Genomic DNA, 20,103 nt, shown 5'->3' with positions numbered 1-20,103 from the left:
ACTGAGTGTTCGCCTTCCCTGTGCTTCGTTGGCGTTTTTGTGCGTTTGTGTCTCTGCTGTAACCAAGCGGAAATGCGTAACGTCTTCTTGGAATTCACGCGGTGCTCGTGCTATTGGCTCCTTCAGTTTGAACGATGACAGGCGCATTTCGTATACGGGTTACAAAAAGGGTCCCCAGAATGCTGGGCACAGGTATTTCAGGGGAAAAGGGGGGAGACCGGGCGAGGTCTCAGACATCGGAGGCGGGTCGCTCATGATCGCCCGTGCAATAAAAGTGTCCCGATCGATCATCCAACACCACTCCCAAAATTGACTCATGATGTTAAGGAAATGGATCTCAAATTTTTCAGTTCCGGGGGTTTGCCTGGCTTGGTGATTGCCATTTTCCACTGTTTCGGGAGGCAGCCTTTGTCCCATACTCCCTTTTTATAGATACGTCGCCTAAGTTTCTCAGGATTTCGTTAGTGATCCCGTCCGGTCCCGGAGCCTATTTGGTTTTTAGACTTAGTAATTTGGCGCGCTCCTCCGCTTCCGAGATCGGTGCGTCTAGGACCTCGTTTGGAGGACCCTCGTAGCCCGGGAAGGGGGAGGTCTGCGTGTTGCCAATGTAGAGGTCCACTAACCTTGTCGTGAGTTCCGTGTCTGCCCCTTCGAACGCATGCCTGGCCTTCGCCTGTCTTATTCCTGCTTGTGTTTTCGAATTATCTGGGTCTAGCAGGCGTCTTAGTAGATTCCACGTCTTGGAGAGACTCGTGCTACCCTCCATTTCATCGCATCTGCTGCACCAATTCTGTTCACAAAGCTTGATTGCGTAGTCCTCAATCTCTTTGCTATGTCTAGCTATCCTACGTCGGAGATTTCTATTCCATCTTTGCGAGTGCAGTCGTTTTTCCATGCTACGCTTTGCTTCGCACATATGGAGGAGTTTGCTGTCGGCTATCGCTGGCGCATCATCCTCTCGCAGGACTGTAGTAGCTTTATCGGCATGTTTCTTTAGCACCTCTGCCCATTTGTCTATGTTTCGGATCTGTTCTCCTGTTCCAATTTCCTATCTAAATTTCCCAAATTTGTCCCATTCAGTGATTTTGGGTTTCTTTAGGCGGCGCGTCTTAACGCCCTTGCCGAGAGTTAGTGCTAAGACGAAATGACCGCTGCCAAAGTTGAGTTCTGTATTTTTTTCTGTATTTGCTGTACGTATGTACGTTTTGCTAAGGGTGAGGTCTGGGATGATGTCTGTACAGATGCTATTTCCCACTCTTGACGGACTGCAAGGGTCCGCTTGTAGAGTAAGACCTAGTTCCTGTATGTACTCCCACAACCGCCTTCCCTTTGGGTCCTGTCTGTTGTAGGCCCATTCTTGGTGGGCAGCGTTAAAATTTCCGACTATCACCAGGGGGCTAGTTCCTGCTGCCTTTATGGCTTTGCGGAAGAATGCGCGAAAACGGACTTTTTTCTGCTGGCGGGTGCTGTATAAAGTTACGATGAAAATACTGGGTTCTCCCTTGCGACCGGTGAGTATTTCGACTAAAACGGCCTCGATATCACGGCAGTTTACTTCGTGTTCAATTTCCTCAATGTTTTCTTTTAATTAGCGTAGCAACTCGGGATTTTTCCCCTTGGTCACTGTAATATCCCTGATATCCCGTCATTTTAGTCATGCCCTTTCCCGTTTCCTGAAGGGTTATGGCTAGAGGTTTTTCATTGCTCTGCTCTAGGTGCTGTTGCACGAGTTAGCGTTGGAAGCCGCGGCGATTCCATTGCCACGCTGATGAATCTTTCTTTTGAACGCGTCTATCCATGATACTGAAGCATTGCGTCCTACCAATCTTGTTATACTTTCGACCAAGGCGTTCTGTTGTGTTTGCATTTGTGCCTGTAGCTGATTAACCGCACCCATTAGCTGGGTGAGCAGGGTCTCGTATTTCTCAAATCGCGCCGCATACCTGGCACCTAATCTCCTTTCCAGCGCCACCAAAGGATCCGTTTCGCTCTCCTTGTGTTTCTGCGGGGGTGGCCTAACTGGTTCAGAGATCACTGGTTCAGGATTATTCTTCTAATAACGCCCAACGGGCCAGAAGCAGTTGTCGCTTTCTAGCACCAGCGTGCCAGCCCTAGCAGTCAGAGCTGTGACCCCCAACCCGCGGTGCGGTAAGTCGCCACCACGGTGGGTTCGGGCCACAGGGTACAAACACAAGTATTCTACTCGGATGAGCGCTCATTGCTCCCGAACTATACAAAACAGCAACAACAAAACAACTGCCCTGTGTTCCGCTCGCGTATGGGGGTGAAAAGCACAAAAGCGGAGAACGCACGCGAAATGGTGGGGGAGGAAGGTTCCGCTCCCCTCGCGTGGCTCCTCGCTCACGGCAAGCGGCAATCAAGTCACACGCGGTGGCCGGGCGATATGGGGACGGCAGCGGTCTCCGTGGCAGATCTGATCCGTGCGTGTGCACGGCTCCCGCCAGAAGACGAGCGAGCCTCGGGAGAAACGCGCCTTCTCCCTGGCTGTGGAGAGGAGGTATCTCCGTTATAAGAGGGAAAGGCTCCGCGGCAGCGTCGCCGCGTGGCCGGTGTGAATGCCCTCCCTCGCAAACCTCCCGAACGGCGCGCGCATAACATCGCGTGATAATTACTCGCGGCGATTACTATGGGGCAGTGGGTACATGTGTATCCCCACAACATGCTGCAGCGCAATCCAACTCAAGAAGGCATGCCGCAGGTTTTAAAGATCAAAATTCACACTAGCACCTGCCGAGCCCGGCCAAAGAGCGTCCCTTGAACAGACTTGTAATCGCAGGCCCCACGTTGGGCGCCAGTTTAAAACCACCGAGCCCACTACGTGATCTCACGCGGCGGGCCTTGCTTGCTATAAGTGGGAACAAGGAAACAAACATGCTGACGCAAACACGGCATTTATTGCTACAACAAGAATAACAACGGCTAGCAACAAAATACGCTAAAAAATCCAAGTCGTCCGACTCACCAGGAAGGTTAAGAGCAAATGTTCACCCACGCTGGGGCAGGAGAGGAGCCCCGTGGCAGAACGGGATGAGCTCGCAGGAAAATGCTCCCACCAGGAGTCTTAACCCATGAAAGCTCTAGCCAGATCATCAGTTTGGTGGCCAGATTTGTACCATGACATGAAATGACTGTCGGCAACATGTTAGAACTGTGTTAAAAACTTACCTATCCCAGCCCCAGCACCCCCAGAGAGCTGGCCAACTGCTCGAGAAGCGTGGTTCAGGATACATGTGATTTCGCACGGCCATTTGCGGGAGGCACGTTTCTCGTTCTATAGTAGGATACAACTTAAAAAAACAGCAGTTGCTAACACTGGGCCGCGGTGTCCTGTATTACTCCGCTTGCCTATCGCTGGAGTAAAGGCAATCACATTTTAATGTCCGACTATATTAAACAAGCCAGAATTCAATTTCAAGAGCTGATACTTTTTTTCTTGTAATAAGTTTCTTGTTGATTTAGCAAGGAAACTTTCAAGAGCAAACAACTTTTTCGTCTTGGCGGAATTCTGTGGCTCGGTCCTGAAGCTCCACTGGAGACTTACGCTGCATCCGACTACAGTGGACAAGCACAGCAAGTGGATAGAAGCAGTCCCTCTGAAGCAAATTACCGTCAACTGCATGCGCGTATGGCACTCCGAGGGATGCAAACCACAGAGCTCAGTTTACCTGTCATGAATTTGCTGCCTTTATGAAATAGAATAATACAACGCATTTTCGAATGCCTGTGTTTCACCCAGAGTCAACTGGGCTGGCCGAAAGGGTAGTCAGAACAGTAAAGGATGGTCTCAAGAAGATGGATGCCAGTAGATTGGAGGATCACATTTCCATACTACTTTTAATTACAGGACACCTAATAGCTGGGGCAAGTTTCCTTCATAAGCGTTCTCGGTTATCATATCCGGTTTCACCTAGATACTCGTTTCCCACCTATCCTTACAGGTTCAGCCTCGGGTCCAGATGAACAGCCACCACCTATACTTGGCTTCAGTGTATGCACACAACTTTGGTTTGGAAGAAAACTGCTACGTCTGCAGCAGGGTCACGAATGGTCCCCACACAGACACCAGTCAGGCGCCACGTGGACCAGGTGCGTGTCCACCACACTACTCCTCCACGTGATCACAACCCAGCCAAAGACACTGCACAAGAATATAGGTCAACGCCGGCACCAGTCTCTCGAGCAGATACCCCACAGCTGCATCACCGACGAGTTCGTCAACGGCGAAACGAGCTGTCCGCAGCTGGAGCAGCCACCATACATGCTAGAAAATGGCTCCTTTTGGTGCTTCGAACGTCGCAAATAGAGGGAAAGGCTCAAACCGGATATCTCACCGATTCATTTGATCTTTCGCGCCCTCTGCCGATCGGCAGTAATAAACGATTCCTATCTCGAGTGCCCGTCTGTGTTCCACGGAAGAACAACACGGCCAGTGCAACAGTACTCTTTGCTGAAGGAGGTGTTTCACTCCGTAGGCAATTTGAGTGGAGTGAACTGCTGCAAGAGAATACAGTAGCTGTTATACTCTATTTTACAGAGTACCAGTTCTTAAGGCGCATCTGCATAGACCCATCCGAGGCGCACGAGCGCAGCGTCTACGCGTCCAAGCGCCTCGCCGCGACAAGCGTCGGAAAACATACGCAACTCGACGGCCTGTCGCCTCCTGTCGATGGCATTCGCGCTCAGCTCAGCGCAGCGAAGAAAACGGCGCGAAGGGGCGTACCGGATGCCGAGAGAATTCCGTTCTGTGATTGATTACACCCACCGCAAACCAGCGACCCACTTCAGGCGCGAGTGAGGCGCCAATACCTGACAAGGGCAGATATCTGCCACGCACCAGCTCATATCTGCGCCTCGCGTACGCGCAGACCGGTTCCAGTGTACGCTGGTAGGCGTAGGCGCTGCGCTCATGCACCTCGGATGGGTCAGTGGAGTTACACCTTTAGATTATATGTTATAATACCCCTCTTCCCACCCTCCAGTGTTCAGTGTAGCTGCTAATGTCTTCACACGGGAATGAGGGAAAATTAGTGACAACTTCGTAAACATCTCCCCTTGAAAATTAACGCCACCTGAGAAAACATCCAGCAATTCAGCTGCAGTACTTAATATTAGTCTAAGTGAATTTGTGTCATATACCAATAAGAGTTGGAAGGCAAGTAAGGCAATAGTAATCGATTACTTTTCTGTAATCGTCAGTTACATTTGTGGGGCTGTAAATGACAAGTGTTCTCAATTACATTTCATATGGAGTAGTTGTAATCATAATCGATAGTTTATTTTCTGTAACCTAAGCAATACTACTCAAAAGGCCCAATAATCGAGAGTTTATTTTCTGTAACCTAAGCAATACTACTCAAAAGGACCAGTCCCCATAAGCTGCACCATGCACAAATGCTGAAGCTTTTGCTTTTCCACGAATGTGCAATGAACGCTTTGCTTTTCTCTTTGTGCCTTGTTGAAATTTCCTGTGCAAAAGACCTCTGAGTAAAAACAGTGCTCACGTCTCTGATCTGCATCAAAAGCGGGCCACTTGCCTTCCATAGGCGAACCGGCGGTCCTTGTCATGGTCACCGAAGGTGTCCCATAGCCTCAGTGACACGCTGACGCTGTCCACTACTTCCAGGGAGCGCTGCAAGACCTCCCTGTAGATGCGGTACTGGTCGATGGCCCACACGGTGGGGATGTGGGTGGTGAGCAGCTGGGAGAGCGTGACGCGGGAGTCGCAGGCGCGGGCGCAGATGAGCCGCGTCTTGCCCACCGCGGTGTCGCCCACCACAACACACTTGACGAGCTCCTGGTTCGGCTGCTCATTGTTCATCGTGGACGGCCATGAATCCTCCTGCCGCCTGCAGGGCCCATATTCAGAGATGACGAGGTGGAAACGTGCCATCAACAGCGCACAATGCCGCATCACGAACTAGTGCACTGCACGGGCTCGGGCCGGCCCGAAAGCCCGGGCCCAGCCCGGCCCGCGGGCCGGGCCGGGACATGATTTGTTTTGCCGGGCCTGGGCCGGGCCCGGGCCTGAACTTGCGGGCCCGGGCCGGGCTCGGGCTTAAAGCTGCGGACCCGAGTCGGGCTTGGGTCCGTACAGAAACGGCTGGTGTCCGACTATTCCTTCACTATTGCGGAGTGAAGTACACAACTGCGGCATTGGAGCAGCGACACGGATGAGCTATGGGTTACAGTACGCGCTGAGAAAAAAACTATGCTTTATTCATTGACTAATTTATTTCCTTATTTCCACGCCGCGGGGGCTTAGTGGTCAAGGCGCTTGATTACTGAGCCGGGGAATCCGGGTTTTCTCCTAGCCTCGGCGGCCGCATTTCTATTTAGGCGGCAAGCATGACAGCCATGTACTTTGTAGTATCATTGCTCGTTGAAGAAACTCATGTGGACGAAATTATCCGGAGCCCTCTGCTTCGGTGTCTTTCACAGCCTGACTCCCCTTCGGCCCTTAAGCCCCCAAGATATAGCTTTTATTTTATAGCTATATTTTGCTCATGTGAGAAAATTCACAAACTAAAGCGCGTTTGGTTTTCTTTTTTTCTTTTTGATCAGCTGACCGGAATGTCTCGTAAATTAAATAGCCGCAAAAGCGCGTTTGGTTTTCTTTTTTTTTTCTTTTTGATCAGCTGACCGGAATGTCTCGTAAATGAAATAGCCGCAAAAGCTCTCGAGAGTTTGTAAATATCATCTCATAACCACGTCTATCCCTCCTCGCTTCTGCAGCCTGTTTGTCATGACAAGTGTTTTGCCCTGTAAGTTATCACCTGGATCGCGCGTTATCTTCTGCTCCACCAGTAAGAGTAAGATTCAACCGGTCTCAATTGGCCATTGATCGTTCGTCATTCAAAAACATACCCATACACTATTAGAAATGCATTCGCGAAGAACATATTAGTTTAAGACGCTTATAGTCTACAAAACACACACCGTGAAATAGTCAAGCCTTGTAGCTTTTCGTTTCTGCTGAAAGGCGACCAGTTCAGCTATGAGTTCAACCTGTAAGATCGCGTTCACTAAACAAATGTCATCCCACTGCTTGCTAGGCAGCTTTAATGTTTATACCTCCCGGCGGCAAAATATAACTGAATAAAGTCATGGGGGATGCAAAATAGTCATTTACACACGTATGCAGCCCTTTTTATTTGGCTCTCGGAACTTCAGAGTTTATCTGTGCGCACCTACACGAGATCACTGTCCAGAAGACAGGCCTGGCGAGCACTACTCTTAATCACTTACTTCTGGGTTAAAAGGAACCAACTTTCTGCAAGCCAAACTGTGGTTTCAGAACCTTTGTCGGCCAATTTCTTATCCGTCTAGTAGCGGTCTACATGCTCAGAGTGAGCAGTATACCTCAAGCGTTATTGTGAAACGGGCCGGGCCGGGCCCGGGCTGGGCTTCACTCCGGGATTCACGGGCCGGGCCGGGCCGGGCTCGCTAGAGCGATAATTTAGCGGGCCTGGGCCGGGCCCGGGCTTGAAGCCGCGGGCCTGGGCCGGGCTCGGGCTCCAGGTCTCGGGCCTGGGCCGGGCTTGGGCCTCAGATTGAGGCCCGTGCAGTGCTCTATCACGAACACCGTGTGGAGGTATGTGGAAGGTTGCTTGTCCTGCGCGTTCATGCATGGCAACAGAGAGGTTTAGCACCATCGTACGGTAAGTACACTAACTACGGCAACTACGACCGTATTTCCGTACGGCAGTGATACAACTATCCAAAAGAGGCTTTTTAGCATAGGTACTATAAAAAGGTGGCTGCGCATGCACATTGGTAGTGGTGGTACAATGCATGTGCCCTGCTGGACAGCCGTATGGCAAAAACGGTAAAGGCGTTCCGTAGCATATTTACCATAGACAGGTGCTAAAACTCTCATGTTCACTCCATGCCAACCACCTAACAAGCATTGTGCTCAGTAACTCACAGCGGTGACTCCCTTTCCTAGAGCTTTGGTTGTAGACATGAATATATGCGGGCCGAAGAAATAAAAATAAAATTGCCCAGCAGCTGTGGCCACGTAGAAAGTTCAGAGCGACACATGGGCTATAAGGGACGCCTTAGAGAACGGCTGTTTGGACCACCTGCGGTTTGTTAACATGCGCCGACAATGCACGGCCCGTGGGCGTCCTTGGATTTCGCCTCCATCGAAATAAGACCGCGAAGGCCGGGACCAAACCGCGAAATCTCGTCAGTGAAATCTTGTTAATTCGACCACCGTTATTTCGGATAATGCAAACTAGGAGCGCGGTCCCGCCGACCCCTTGTAAGACTATGGCATCGGACGCTCTTTAATTCAGATATCGGCAGACTCGCACCGGTTAATTCGGACAGGAGATCGCGTCGAGGTACGACCCGCGCAGACAGCAATTATACAAACAGACCTCCCCGAACCTGAATTGTATGAAACAGTGGCGCTCTTGCGCACGTGAGGAGCGCACGCTATGGCAGGCGCGACGAAATTTAGCTCAGCTGCAGTTTATATTTCGTTTTTTTTTAACCCTCTCGCCTCGAGGCTGCTGTCGGGGGCGCGTATCGGCCAGTCGCGCTACTTGGCGCATCAGTGTTCTTTTATTTCTATTTGCGAATGGCGACACGTAACGCCTACGCATATTTCCTTCGCTTGCATCCGCGTGCTTCTTCCAGCACGCTGTGAGGCACTAGGTGATGGCTGCGATGGAGACACTACGGACGACCTCGGCCGCGGGGCCGGATGGAATCCTTAGAAATCTGGATGGCCAGGCTCTAGCAGACGATATGATCGAGTGCTGGCAGGGAGCCTCTAGCCGGCATGGAAACTTTCATCTTTTAGCCTGGCAATAACGTGAACATTGAGCACCTTCCACTATTTCCCTCATGGAGCACGTTTCTCCCGTGGCTGCAGAACTACGTAGAGAACCGTCGCCTCATGCCGGGTTTAGGCTGCACATGTCCACGGAGGTCGCGATGTTACAACTCTCTAGGGAAATCGTAGACCTGTGGAAAGGACGGCCCACGAGCCATCCTGGGGTTGGATTTGAAGAAAGCATTCCTGTTGTGTCCCCTTATTGCTTTTGTGTGTGCGCGCCCCCGCACCCTCCTCCTAACGACCACTCGCATCCTCCTCCTAACGACCACTCGCATCCTCCTCCTAACGACCACTTGCCCTTCGTCGCACGCTGTCGCCAGATGCCCCCCCATGGTGCGCCCCCGCATCCTCCTCCTGTTTTGGGAAGCCACTCCCTCCCGTGGACGCTTCTCCGCTCCCTCCTTTCTTCGGGCGGCCAGTTCGGCTCCTGCCTCGGTCGACGCTGGTCGCACCCCCATCGACAACAGCTACCGGGCAGGAGGGAGACGCAGCTTCTTCTGCTAACACCACCATGCTTCCCTTGGACGTGATGTTACGCGACAGATTTGTGTGCGGACTGAGTGACGAGTCACTGCAGCAGCGCCTGTTCGCTGAGAAGGACCTCACATTCAGCAAAGCTTACGACATCGCCGTTCGAGCGGAGAGCGCCGGTCACCAGCAGAGAGGGATTCGCCGGAACACCGAGCCGGTACACCAGACAAGCAACCAGGTGCGCAAGCCTTCTGTTGTTGTAAAATCGGTCAAAAAGGCACAACGCTGCTGGCGGTGTGACGACCAACACAACCCCCAGGGATGTCGATTCCAGTCAGCCACGTGTAATTTTTGCCACAAGCGAGGGCATATCGAAAGAGCATGCATTACGAAACGGAGACTTGCCAAGATAAAGTCACCTTCCCAGCCTAATCACAGCGTCAACGCCTCAGAGAATACGCCGCTATCTGATCTCCATGGAACAACATCAGCAACACCATCTGTGTTGTACGACCTGAACACCATGAATCTCGGCACGCGACCGAAGATTTTTACAGAAGTAAGCGTACATCACCAGCTGATTAAGTTCGAGGTGGACTCCGGCGCAGCCTGTACTCTGATCAGTGAGGACACGTTCCGAACTTCATGGCCATCTGACGCACCCGCCCTGCAACAAGACGACACGCACCTGCGAACGTGGTCAGGACAGAATCTGCCACTATTGGGCTCTGCCAACGTGCAGGTTAACTACAACGGCCAGACCCATACGCTACCTCTGCTTGTTGTGAAGGGCACAGGATCAAGCCTTCTAGGGAGAAACTGGTTTTCTCCACTAGGCGTGATGATATGCGGCATACACCAGACGCCGAGCCAGAACATGGTTGAGCAACTGCAAGAGAAATACGAAAGAGTATTCTCGGAAGAGATTCCAGGAAACGAAGGGCCCCCGGTCACACTGGAGTTGTTGGACAACGCGCAACCCAAATTTCTGAAGGCCAGGCCGGTGCCGTTTGCTCTCCGAGATTCAGTTGAAAAAGAGTTGGACAAACTGGAGCAGCAAGGTGTCATCGAGCCGACGCAGCATTCAGAATGGGCCACACCACTTGTCGTAGTTCGCAAGAATAACGGAACCATACGCCTCTGCGGAGACTACCGGAGCACCGTCAATCTTGCGACTAAAGCGTCCTCTTACCCGCTACCGACACCTGAAGAAGTATTCAGTGTACTACGTGGCGCAAGAGTCTTCAGCACATTGGACCTCACCCAGGCGTATCAGCAGCTGAAGGTGAGCGAGTCAACTGCTGAATTATTGGCAATTAACACACTGAAAGGCTTGTACAAAGTCAAGCGACTGCCTTTTGGCGTAGCTGCAGCCCCGGCCATATTTCAAAAATTCATGGAGACAGTGCTTCAGGGCATCCCAGGAGTTTGTGTCTACCTTGACGATGTCATCATCAGTGGCACTTCCACTGAAGAGCATGCAGTGCGCCTAGAGCTCGTTCTCGAAAGGCTAGCAAACGCTAATTTGTGCATAAGCAAATCGAAGTGCTGTTTTGCGGTGCCAGAGGTGCAATTTCTGGGACACCGAATTGATGCGGAAGGCATTCACCCTACCGAGGACAAAGTGCGAGCGATCACAGAAGCACGTGCTCCAACAAACAAGCAGGAGCTACAGGCTTTTCTCGGACTCTTGACGTTCTACGACCGGTTCTTGGAACAAAGAGCTACCGTGGCCAACGACTTATACCAACTCCTTCGGAAAGATGTGACATGGACATGGTCGCCACGCCATCAGCAGTCATTCGATGCCCTGAAAGACCTGATTCGAAGATGTACAGTTCTCCGCCACTACGACGAAAGGAAGCCTCTGCTTTTGGCTTGCGACGCATCACCGTACGGAGTCGGCGCGGTTCTATCGCAAACTGACGAGCAAGGAAGGGAAGCTCCCATCGCCTTCGCCTCACGTACGTTGTCGCAAGCAGAACGCAACTACGCGCAACTTGACAAAGAAGGGCTAGCCATCGTCTACGCGGCGACACATTTTCACCAGTACATTGCCGGCCGGAAGGTGACCTTTATAACCGATCACCGACCGCTATTGGGCATTCTGGGACCACAAAGGCCTATGCCACCAACTTTGTCTCCGCGAATGACACGTTGGTGCATCAAACTCTCAGCGTACGACTACGCTCTGGTCTACCGCAATGGGAGTAAACATCAAAACGCCGATGCGCTAAGCCGTCTGCCACTAGACGCAACTGTTGACGAACCATTTCCACCAGGAGACGTTCTGATGTTCGAAGCACTGCCAGAACCTCCGCTTACAGCAGGCACAGTTGCAGCATCTACGCAGAAGTGCGCAGCTCTCCGGCTAGTTTACACAGCTGTTCAACAAGGCAACGTGCATAAACTCAAAGGGGACAACTTCGACGCTTACCGCAGGCGAGCTACAGAGTTGAGCACCCATCGCGGCTGCATCATATTTGGGTCCCGAGTTGTGATGCCGAGAGAACTACGCGCACAAGCTATGTCTCTCATCCACGCCGGACATCGGGGCATCGTTGCAATGAAAAAGTGTGCCAGAAGCTACATGTGGTGGCCTGGCATTGACAACGACATCGAAACAGTGGTGCGAGAATGCAAGCCTTGCCAGAGCAGCCGGAGCGCCCCGCCGAAAGCTCCTGTCCCAGAATGGGAAAAGCCAGACACACCATGGCACACACTGCACATTGATTTTGCAGGACCAATTGAGGGCTGCACTTTCCTTGTGGTCGTAGATGCCTACACAAAGTGGCTTGAGATAAGGCAAATGGGACAGACGACTTCGGCAGCAGTCATTGACAACCTCCGATCACTATTTGCAACGTTCGGCCTGCCGCGCAAGGTAGTGTCGGACAACGGAACACCGTTTGTGTCTGCGGAGATCCTCAAGTTTTATCGCGACAACGGGATCTCATCAGTTACATCGGCCCCCTACCACCCAGCGACAAACGGACAAGCCGAGCGCTACGTAGCCGAGCTAAAACGCGCCCTTGAAAGAGATCAGACAGGCTCGCTGCAGCGCCGCCTTGCGCGCTTTCTCTTCAAGCAGCACACGACGGTTCAGAGCACAACAGGCGAGACCCCCTCGAAAATGATGTTCGAGCGTGAAATGCGAACCCAGCTCACAGCCATCCTCCCCGAGCCAAAGGCAGAGACGTTCCGGGAAGAAAAAGCAATTCCGCGCTGCGGCACGCTTAATGAGGGGCAGCGCGTCCTCGCCCGACAGTTTCTGAAAAAGCCACGCTGGGAGGAAGCTACAATTGTCAGACGCATAGGCCTGCGCTCTTGGCTCGTCAACATACATGGCACAGTAGCACGCCGACATCTCAACCAGCTGCGTAGATTTACGACGCCGTCTGAGAGCTGTCCGCCAGCGGAGAGAACACGTGCTCCATCTTCCCACATAGCCTGGCACCTCTTCCCGGAAGAAGAGACTTCGCCCAGGACAGACCTAGGAGACACAGCGAACAACAGCCAGCCTACAAGTGTTTCTCCCCCGAGCGCACAAAGCCAGCGCGCCTCCACGCGTGAGCGCCGACCCCCTGCACGATACCAGGCAACTTTCTAAGGGGGAAGGAAGTGTTGTGTCCCCTTATTGCTTTTGTGTGTGTGCGCCCCCGCACCCTCCTCCTAACGACCACTCGCATCCTCCTCCTAACGACCACTCGCATCCTCCTCCTAACGACCACTTGCCCTTCGTCGCACGCTGTCGCCAGATGCCCCCCCATGGTGCGCCCCCGCATCCTCCTCCTGTTTTGGGAAGCCACTCCCTCCCGTGGACGCTTCTCCGCTCCCTCCTTTCTTCGGGCGGCCAGTTCGGCTCCTGCCTCGGTCGACGCTGGTCGCACCCCCATCGGCTTTAAATAAACGAAGTCTAAAAGTACCGTGTGCGTCTTTCGCTGCATTCAACACAGCGACCGGACACGACAATTCCATAACGTCTCGCACGGGGCGATACGCTCTACATAGAGGGACTGAAGTTAGAACACATATCACTGGGAAATAGGGGTAAGCCGCAGGGTGTTATTCCTCTTTTCTTTCAACACTGAATTCGAGGCGGCCCTACAGGAGGCGGCGGACGTCGTAGATGCCCACACCCATTGGGCAGGACTTAAATACTCCCCATCTGGTCATCCATAATGAGGGAAGGGCCTGCAAAACGAAGCCTAACACGATACGGTTGGAAATTCAGGGAAGCCAAATCCCGGAGGTAGACGGGTGCTTGGGAATCTATACAATCCAACAGATGCAACGAAATAACGCCAGACAGGTAGACGACCTCAGTCCAGCAGACCATATGGCTCATTAAACGCGTGGTGACTAGGCGACAAGGCATGAGACAGCGCGACGCATGCCGGCTCATTCAGGCTTGTGTTGTCAGCCGGCTCGTGTACGCCACCCCTTAAACCTAAAGAAGGCCGAGAGTGAAAAGCTGATTTGCCTGATAAGGCAGGTGCACAAGGTGGCTCTCGGCCCCCCCAGAAACACGTCCTGTCTCTCGGGGTTCGCAACAGCCTCTCATTGAGGCACACTTCGCATCGCAAGAGCAGCGGCTCAGGCAGGCGGGCTCTGTATCCTCCGAAGCTTTGGTGAGGACCCTTCAGGCCAGACGATTCTACCGCATTCGGGTCAAACCTCTCCCCGAGAACACGCAAGCGGATAGTCACGCGAAGGCCGGAGGAGGGCCAGGGCGAAGACGCTAAACAAAAGGTATCAAGGGGGCGATAGTGCCATGTACGCTAGAGCGGCAGAACACCCGCACAACCTTATAGGCAAAGGCGCTTTCGCTGTGAGCATCTCCCGCAGGGTAGCAGCTACGGTGGTTACGGGCCGAGTGGAAGAGGCTGAAGAGGCCCCAGTAGCACTAGGGATCGTTCAGAGAGTCACCAGCACAATTCTCGGTGATTCCAAAATGGCCCTTTGCAACTTCGCGAGGGGACGTATCTGGCACTGATACAAAATTCTTAGCACGATGCCAAACTATAGGAAGTGGGTCTGGTATGGGTCCCGTGTTGCCAAAACAGTGTTGCCAAAATGATACACATCATGATTTTTTTTATGGCATACTGCAGGCCGTGAGGCCCAAGCAGGAGTGGATACAGAACAGAACACAAATTGAGCAATAATACCAAAGTGCGAACAGGAACGTCCATGGAGTGATTTGCAGGAACGTCCATGGAGTGATGGGCTTCTAAAGCTTCTAGGCTTTCCTCTAGGTCCTGCACACATGCGCAAGATGTTGCTTCAACGAGTTACAAAAGTTATTGTTTCCCGTTTATTCAGTGTCCCTTCACGTTATCACTGAAGCTTTTACGCCAACTATGCAGAAGTAAATCTGTCAACTATATACGGTAATATTGCATCATTTTTACAGTTTTATGACATGTTCCTGGCTTTTGTTGTTCAGTATCACAATAAGAAAACCTTAATAGCTTGTGGTGACTTTAATATTGACATGGGTAATCCCAACCCATCTGCTAGAGATTTTAATATGACTATTATGTCTAATGGCTTTGTTAACCTGATCAATGCACAACCGGAGTCACAAGCGAAGGTCATTCTGTTCTCGATTTAATTATTACTAACTCTATGCAGCTGAATGCTTTTTCTGCTATTTTATCTTGTTGTGTTAGTGACCATCTTCCTGTGTTTGCTTGCTTTGAGAACGCTAGTACAATAGGAAGTAAGTCCACATCAATCACATACCAAGCTATTACAGAATCATCATTGAAATCCTTTAGGGATGCGCTCATGAAAGTATATTGGAGTAAGATAGCTGAACTTCATGATGCAAATGTTGCCTATAATACGTTTGTCGATTGCTTTAAACAGATATATCACGACTGCTTTCCTCTTGTAACACGTGTGAAAAGTCGCAGAATCCGCAAGCCATGGGTAACGCCAGAGCTTCGCAGAGAAATACAAATGAAAGACAAACTGTATAGAAAATTTTTGAGCAGCCGGAAGGTTGAGGACCTTGCGGTATTTAAGAAATATAGGAATAAATTGACTAAAAAACTGAGGTCTGCACGAACAGCCTATCACGTGTCACTTCTAGATGTTAAGAATGCTCGAAATGGTGTACTATGGTCGAGATTAATACACTTCTGCAGCGGGACAGTTCACGCACTACATTAACAAAATTAAATATTGATGGAAATGAAGTTTCTGGCGTCGAACTGGCTAATGTATTCAATACTTTTTTAACGAGCTTGGCTACCCGTGATGCAACACGTGCTGCCGGATCTGACGCTTGCAAATATGTTCGAATTCAGAATGATGAAACAATTTTTCTGCACCCAGTCATGGTAGACGAAGTAGTGTCAGTGATAACAAATCTTAACAATAGCAGTAGCTGTGACATTGATGATATCCAAATACGGCCAGTCAAGCATGTAGTTGACATAATTGCTCCCATACTTGCTCACATCTTTAACATCTGTTTAGAAACTGCAGTTTTTCCGGAAAAAATGCAATTAGCAAAAGCTGTTGTTCTTTACAAAAAAGGAGATCGCAACGCCCTCGCCAACTACAGACCAATCTCTATTTTGCCAGTGTTTTAGAAAGCATTTGAGAAAATGCTCCATCTAAGAATGTCAAATTTCATCCATAAATTTAACTTGCTAACACCATTTCAGTTTGGCTTCTGCAAAAGCAAATCAACTGAACTTGCATTACTCCAACAAAAGGAATATATAATAAAGCAACTTGAAAACAAAGCTATTGTCATTGGTGTATTTGTGGACTTCTCAAAGGCTTTTGACCTGGTAAATCATAAAATCTTACTAAATAAATTACACTACTATGGTATCCGAGGAAAAGCGCTCTCATTGTTAAGTTCTTATTTGTCGTTTAGACAGCAAGTGGTGTACATAAATGGTATACGGTCTGAACCGAAGCCACTCTTCTGCGGTGTCCCCCAAGGCAGTACGCTAGGGCCTCTACTCTTCAATATTTATCTAAACGATATTGTCAACATTAGCGATAATACAAAGTTTTTCATCTATGCCGACGATACGAGCGTATTTTTTTTTTCGGATGAAAATGTTCATGAACTTATCAAACAATGCAATGCCGCAATGAAAGCTCTTGAGGTCTGGTCTGCAGTTAACCTGATGAAAATAAACGAGAGTAAGACCAAAGCTGTCATATTTAGGCCGAAAAATAAAGTTATCCCACCGCACGATAATATTATATTAAACTCGCGGGCTGTAGAAATTGTTGAGCAGTTTAAATGCCTTGGGGTCATATTTTCTGCCAGTATGTCATGGGATTATCATGTCAATTATATCTTGAAAAAAATAGCTCAAATCACTGGTGTTATAGGCCGTCTAAAATACATACTTCCCACAAAAACTAAGACGCTGGTATACAATTCAATATTCAACTCGCATTTAAACTATTGCCAGTTGGTGTGGGGCACTACAACATTCACTAACCTTGAACGTATTCATTTAGTGCAAAAAAGATATCTCCGAAATGCATATAATTTACCATTCCAACATACAAGTGCAGCTTTCTTTTGTCATTCCAGAGTTATTAAAGCACATAATCTTTATAAATATCGCCTCAGTGTTACTTTTAAAACAGAAATCAAGAAGAATGTAACAAATCTTAAAAATTTAGCAGAACTAAGGAAAAAAGAATCAGTCTATCCAACAAGACGTGGCGAAGAATGGACAGTGCCAACACCTCGACTAAATCTTGGTAGGGAATGCCTTCAGTACACACTTCCATCTCTTCTAAATAGGTATATCCACATTAACCTCGATTTGTTTTCTTTTTCACGTCGTGAACTACATAATTTGTTTTTGAATAACATTGTTTAAGTTTCATTATGTATACATATTGCTGTTTCGTGTATTTTCCGGTGCTTCCTTGATGTGCTTGTTTTTTGAAATTGTATAAACTCTTGTGTTGCCTCCCTGTCAATAATTAGGATTGTAGACTCGTCAAGCTGCCCAAGGGCAGCTTTTTTCTACGATTCCTCCATCTGTAGTGCTAGATGGGAAATAAACTTTGATTTGATTTGATTTCAAATTGCCGCCGACAAACGAGGCAAGGGGCCAAGGGCTTCCGCAGAACTTTTTCCGGGGGGGGGGGGGGGGGGGGGGGGGCACCCGATGTCCGGGAATGGGGGAGGCGGCAGGTTTGTAGTTGTTTTCTACTAGGGCATAAATAATATCCGTAATTCCAGGGGAGGGGACAACCGCCCCCCCTCCTTGCCCCCCTTCCGGACGCCCACACAAGGAGCAAGACGGCCGTTTACTGGTTTACTGGAACAAGGCGCACCGAACAGCTGCGCTCATTCGAGAGGAAGAATATGCTAGGCCACGCGCGCAGATATGCAGTTCGGCTGCATGGTGGCACCGGAAGAGTGTCAGCAGTGTGGCACTGCCCCCTCCATTCCAAGAAGCAACGGCTCGATGCCGCATATGAGGGAAAAACAATAGGTAAGCGCGGCAAATTACACGGCGTGACTGTATTTGGCCCGGGAGGTAGACCCCGGTAAGAAGCCAACAGGTGTGATATGGCTTCATTCCTGCGACATGCCTACTGCAGAATTCGGCTATCTAGAAGAACGAACAGTTCCTTGCAGGAACACCTCGTAGTTCACCTCGCTGAGGCGCCATAGCGCCTCGTATGAGCCAAAGTAACAGCGGAGCTTTTTAGAGCGCCCTTGCAAACGGGTAGGGCTCGACGCCCAGACTTCGTCACCTTCCTCTGGCGGAGGTTGTAGCACTGGGTGTCGTTCTCTTGTTGGTGCCAGACTCGCCGTCGAGCAAGTTGAGCGGGTTTTGCGTCACAAACTGGTCGGCGCCCACGACAGAAAAGGATCCGCAAGAAGCATGGCTTCCAACGTGGTCAAGGCTTCGCAACCAGGCACCAAACGAAACGGAATGAAGAGCGTCGTTTCTTGGAGTGCAGTGTTGTACACAGATGTGATGTAAGGTACTGTTCAGTCCCAGTTCCCATGGTCATCGTCGACATATATCGAAATCATATCGGCAATGGTCTTGTTAAGCTGCCCAGTAAGTCCATTCGTTACAGGATGGTCAGCAGTAGTCTTCAGATGGCTGATGCCACTGAGTCGAAGCACCTCGTGTGCAAGTGACGACGTAAACGCGGTTCCCCTGTCAGTTACTATGACTGTAGGGGCCCCATGATGAAGCACTATATTGTTAATTAATGTGTGCAATTTCGGCACCGATACCACGGGTAAGGGCCTTGGTCTCACAGAAGTGGCTGAGATAGCAAGTGGCAACCACAATATATCAGTTATCCATGAATGACGCTGGAAATTGGCTAAGTCCATGCCGACCTGTTGAGATGGGAGCTGCAGGGAATCGATAGGCTGCAGGAGCCCGGCTTGTTTAGCAGTCTCCCGGCTCTGGCACTCACTGGAAGTTTTTACGTAGCGTTGGACAGTCGCAAATAGCCTGGACCAGTAGTACATTTGGCGCATCCACACTAACGTGCAGGAAAACCCGAGGTGGCCGGAAGAAAGGTCGTCGCGGCACGCACGCCGAACTTCGTCATGAAGCATCGTAGGCACTGCAAGCAGATGGACACTTTCAGTTGGGCCGTAGTTCTTCTTGTAGAGTACACCGCCTTGCAAGAACAATGACAAAAGTCCGCACTTGAAGTATCGAGGTGGAGATGCAGCGGTTCCTTCGAGGTACTCGATAAGGGGCAGCAGTTCTGAATCTGCCCCCTTTCGGGGGGGCGAGGGTGGGCGTGGTGATAACATCAAGGAAAGCAGAATCGTCGTCGGACCCGTCCGTGTGGCAGGGAATAGGAGCACGGGACAGGCAGTCAGCATTGATGTGTTTCTCACCAGACTTGTGCACGACAGTTACATCAAACTATTCTAACCGACGGCTCCATCGAGCAAGCCGCCCCAATGGCTTTTTCAGGGTCGCCAGCCGACACAGTGAGTGATGATCGCTCACAACCCGAAACGAGCGGCCATACAAGTACGAACGAAATTTCGTGACTGCCCTCACAACAGTGAGGCACTCTTCTCTCATGGTGGAACTGACTTCGAAACAGGACAAAGTGCGACTGGCGTATGCAATCACGTGTTCTATACCATCATGCCACTGAAGAAGGACAGCACCGAAGGCCGGCATGACTGGCATCTGAGTGTCGTTCCGTGTCGGCCTCCTCATCGATGTATCAAAGTGTAGGTGTACATCGGAGATAGTACTTGAGTTCCATGAGGGCTTTTTCCTGTTCTTCGCCCCAGAAAAACGGTTAGGCGTCTTTTGTCAGGCGGGTTAGGGGTTCAGTAACCTTGAAGCAATTGTGACCAAACCAGCAATAGTAGGCCCAGAGGCCCAGAAAACAATTATGGGGGTTATTCTTGTAATAGCGCTCAAAGGGCTAGAAGCAGTTGTCACTTTCTAGCACCAGCGTGCCAGCCCTAGCAGTCCACGGCGGGTTCGGGCCAGAGGGGACAAACACGAGTATTCTACTCGGATGAGCGTTTATTGCTACCGAGCAATACAGAACAGCAGCAGGCCAGCCTTCACAGCGTGCCCGGAGGAGAACCAGCGGAGGCTCCAACGACCGTTGCGGCTTCGAACACCGAGGGCCAGGCCGTTTGGAGGGCGGCCGCATTCCAGAACCAAGAGCCCGCTGTCACCACCGAGCAACCATGCCGAAAAACAGCTTCCGGTCGGGACGAGCGAGCGAGAGAAGCGAGAAGCGGGGCCTGTGTC

The 20,103-nt window shown here is 50.6% G+C and overlaps 1 protein-coding gene across 5 annotated transcripts in view; it reads right to left on the bottom strand.

Annotated features, from left to right (window-relative positions):
- The window catches only part of RhoBTB (Rho-related BTB domain containing), a 451,872-nt gene that overhangs the window by 382,822 nt on the left and 48,947 nt on the right, over positions 1 to 20,103 (bottom strand). For all 5 annotated transcript variants that reach the window (XM_089578199.1, XM_089578196.1, XM_089578195.1 and 2 more), the window contains one exon: positions 5,556 to 5,867. In XM_089578199.1, the coding sequence (XP_089434325.1) occupies positions 5,556 to 5,867 (312 nt within the window). The remainder of the gene's footprint in view (positions 1 to 5,555; positions 5,868 to 20,103) is intronic.

The sequence above is a fragment of the Amblyomma mixtum genome, chromosome 3 (genome assembly GCF_055824585.1).
Source record: "Amblyomma mixtum isolate Tamu chromosome 3, ASM5582458v1, whole genome shotgun sequence".
NCBI classification, from domain to species: Eukaryota; Metazoa; Arthropoda; class Arachnida; order Ixodida; family Ixodidae; genus Amblyomma; species Amblyomma mixtum.
This window is presented reverse-complemented; position numbering and strand designations above follow the sequence as displayed.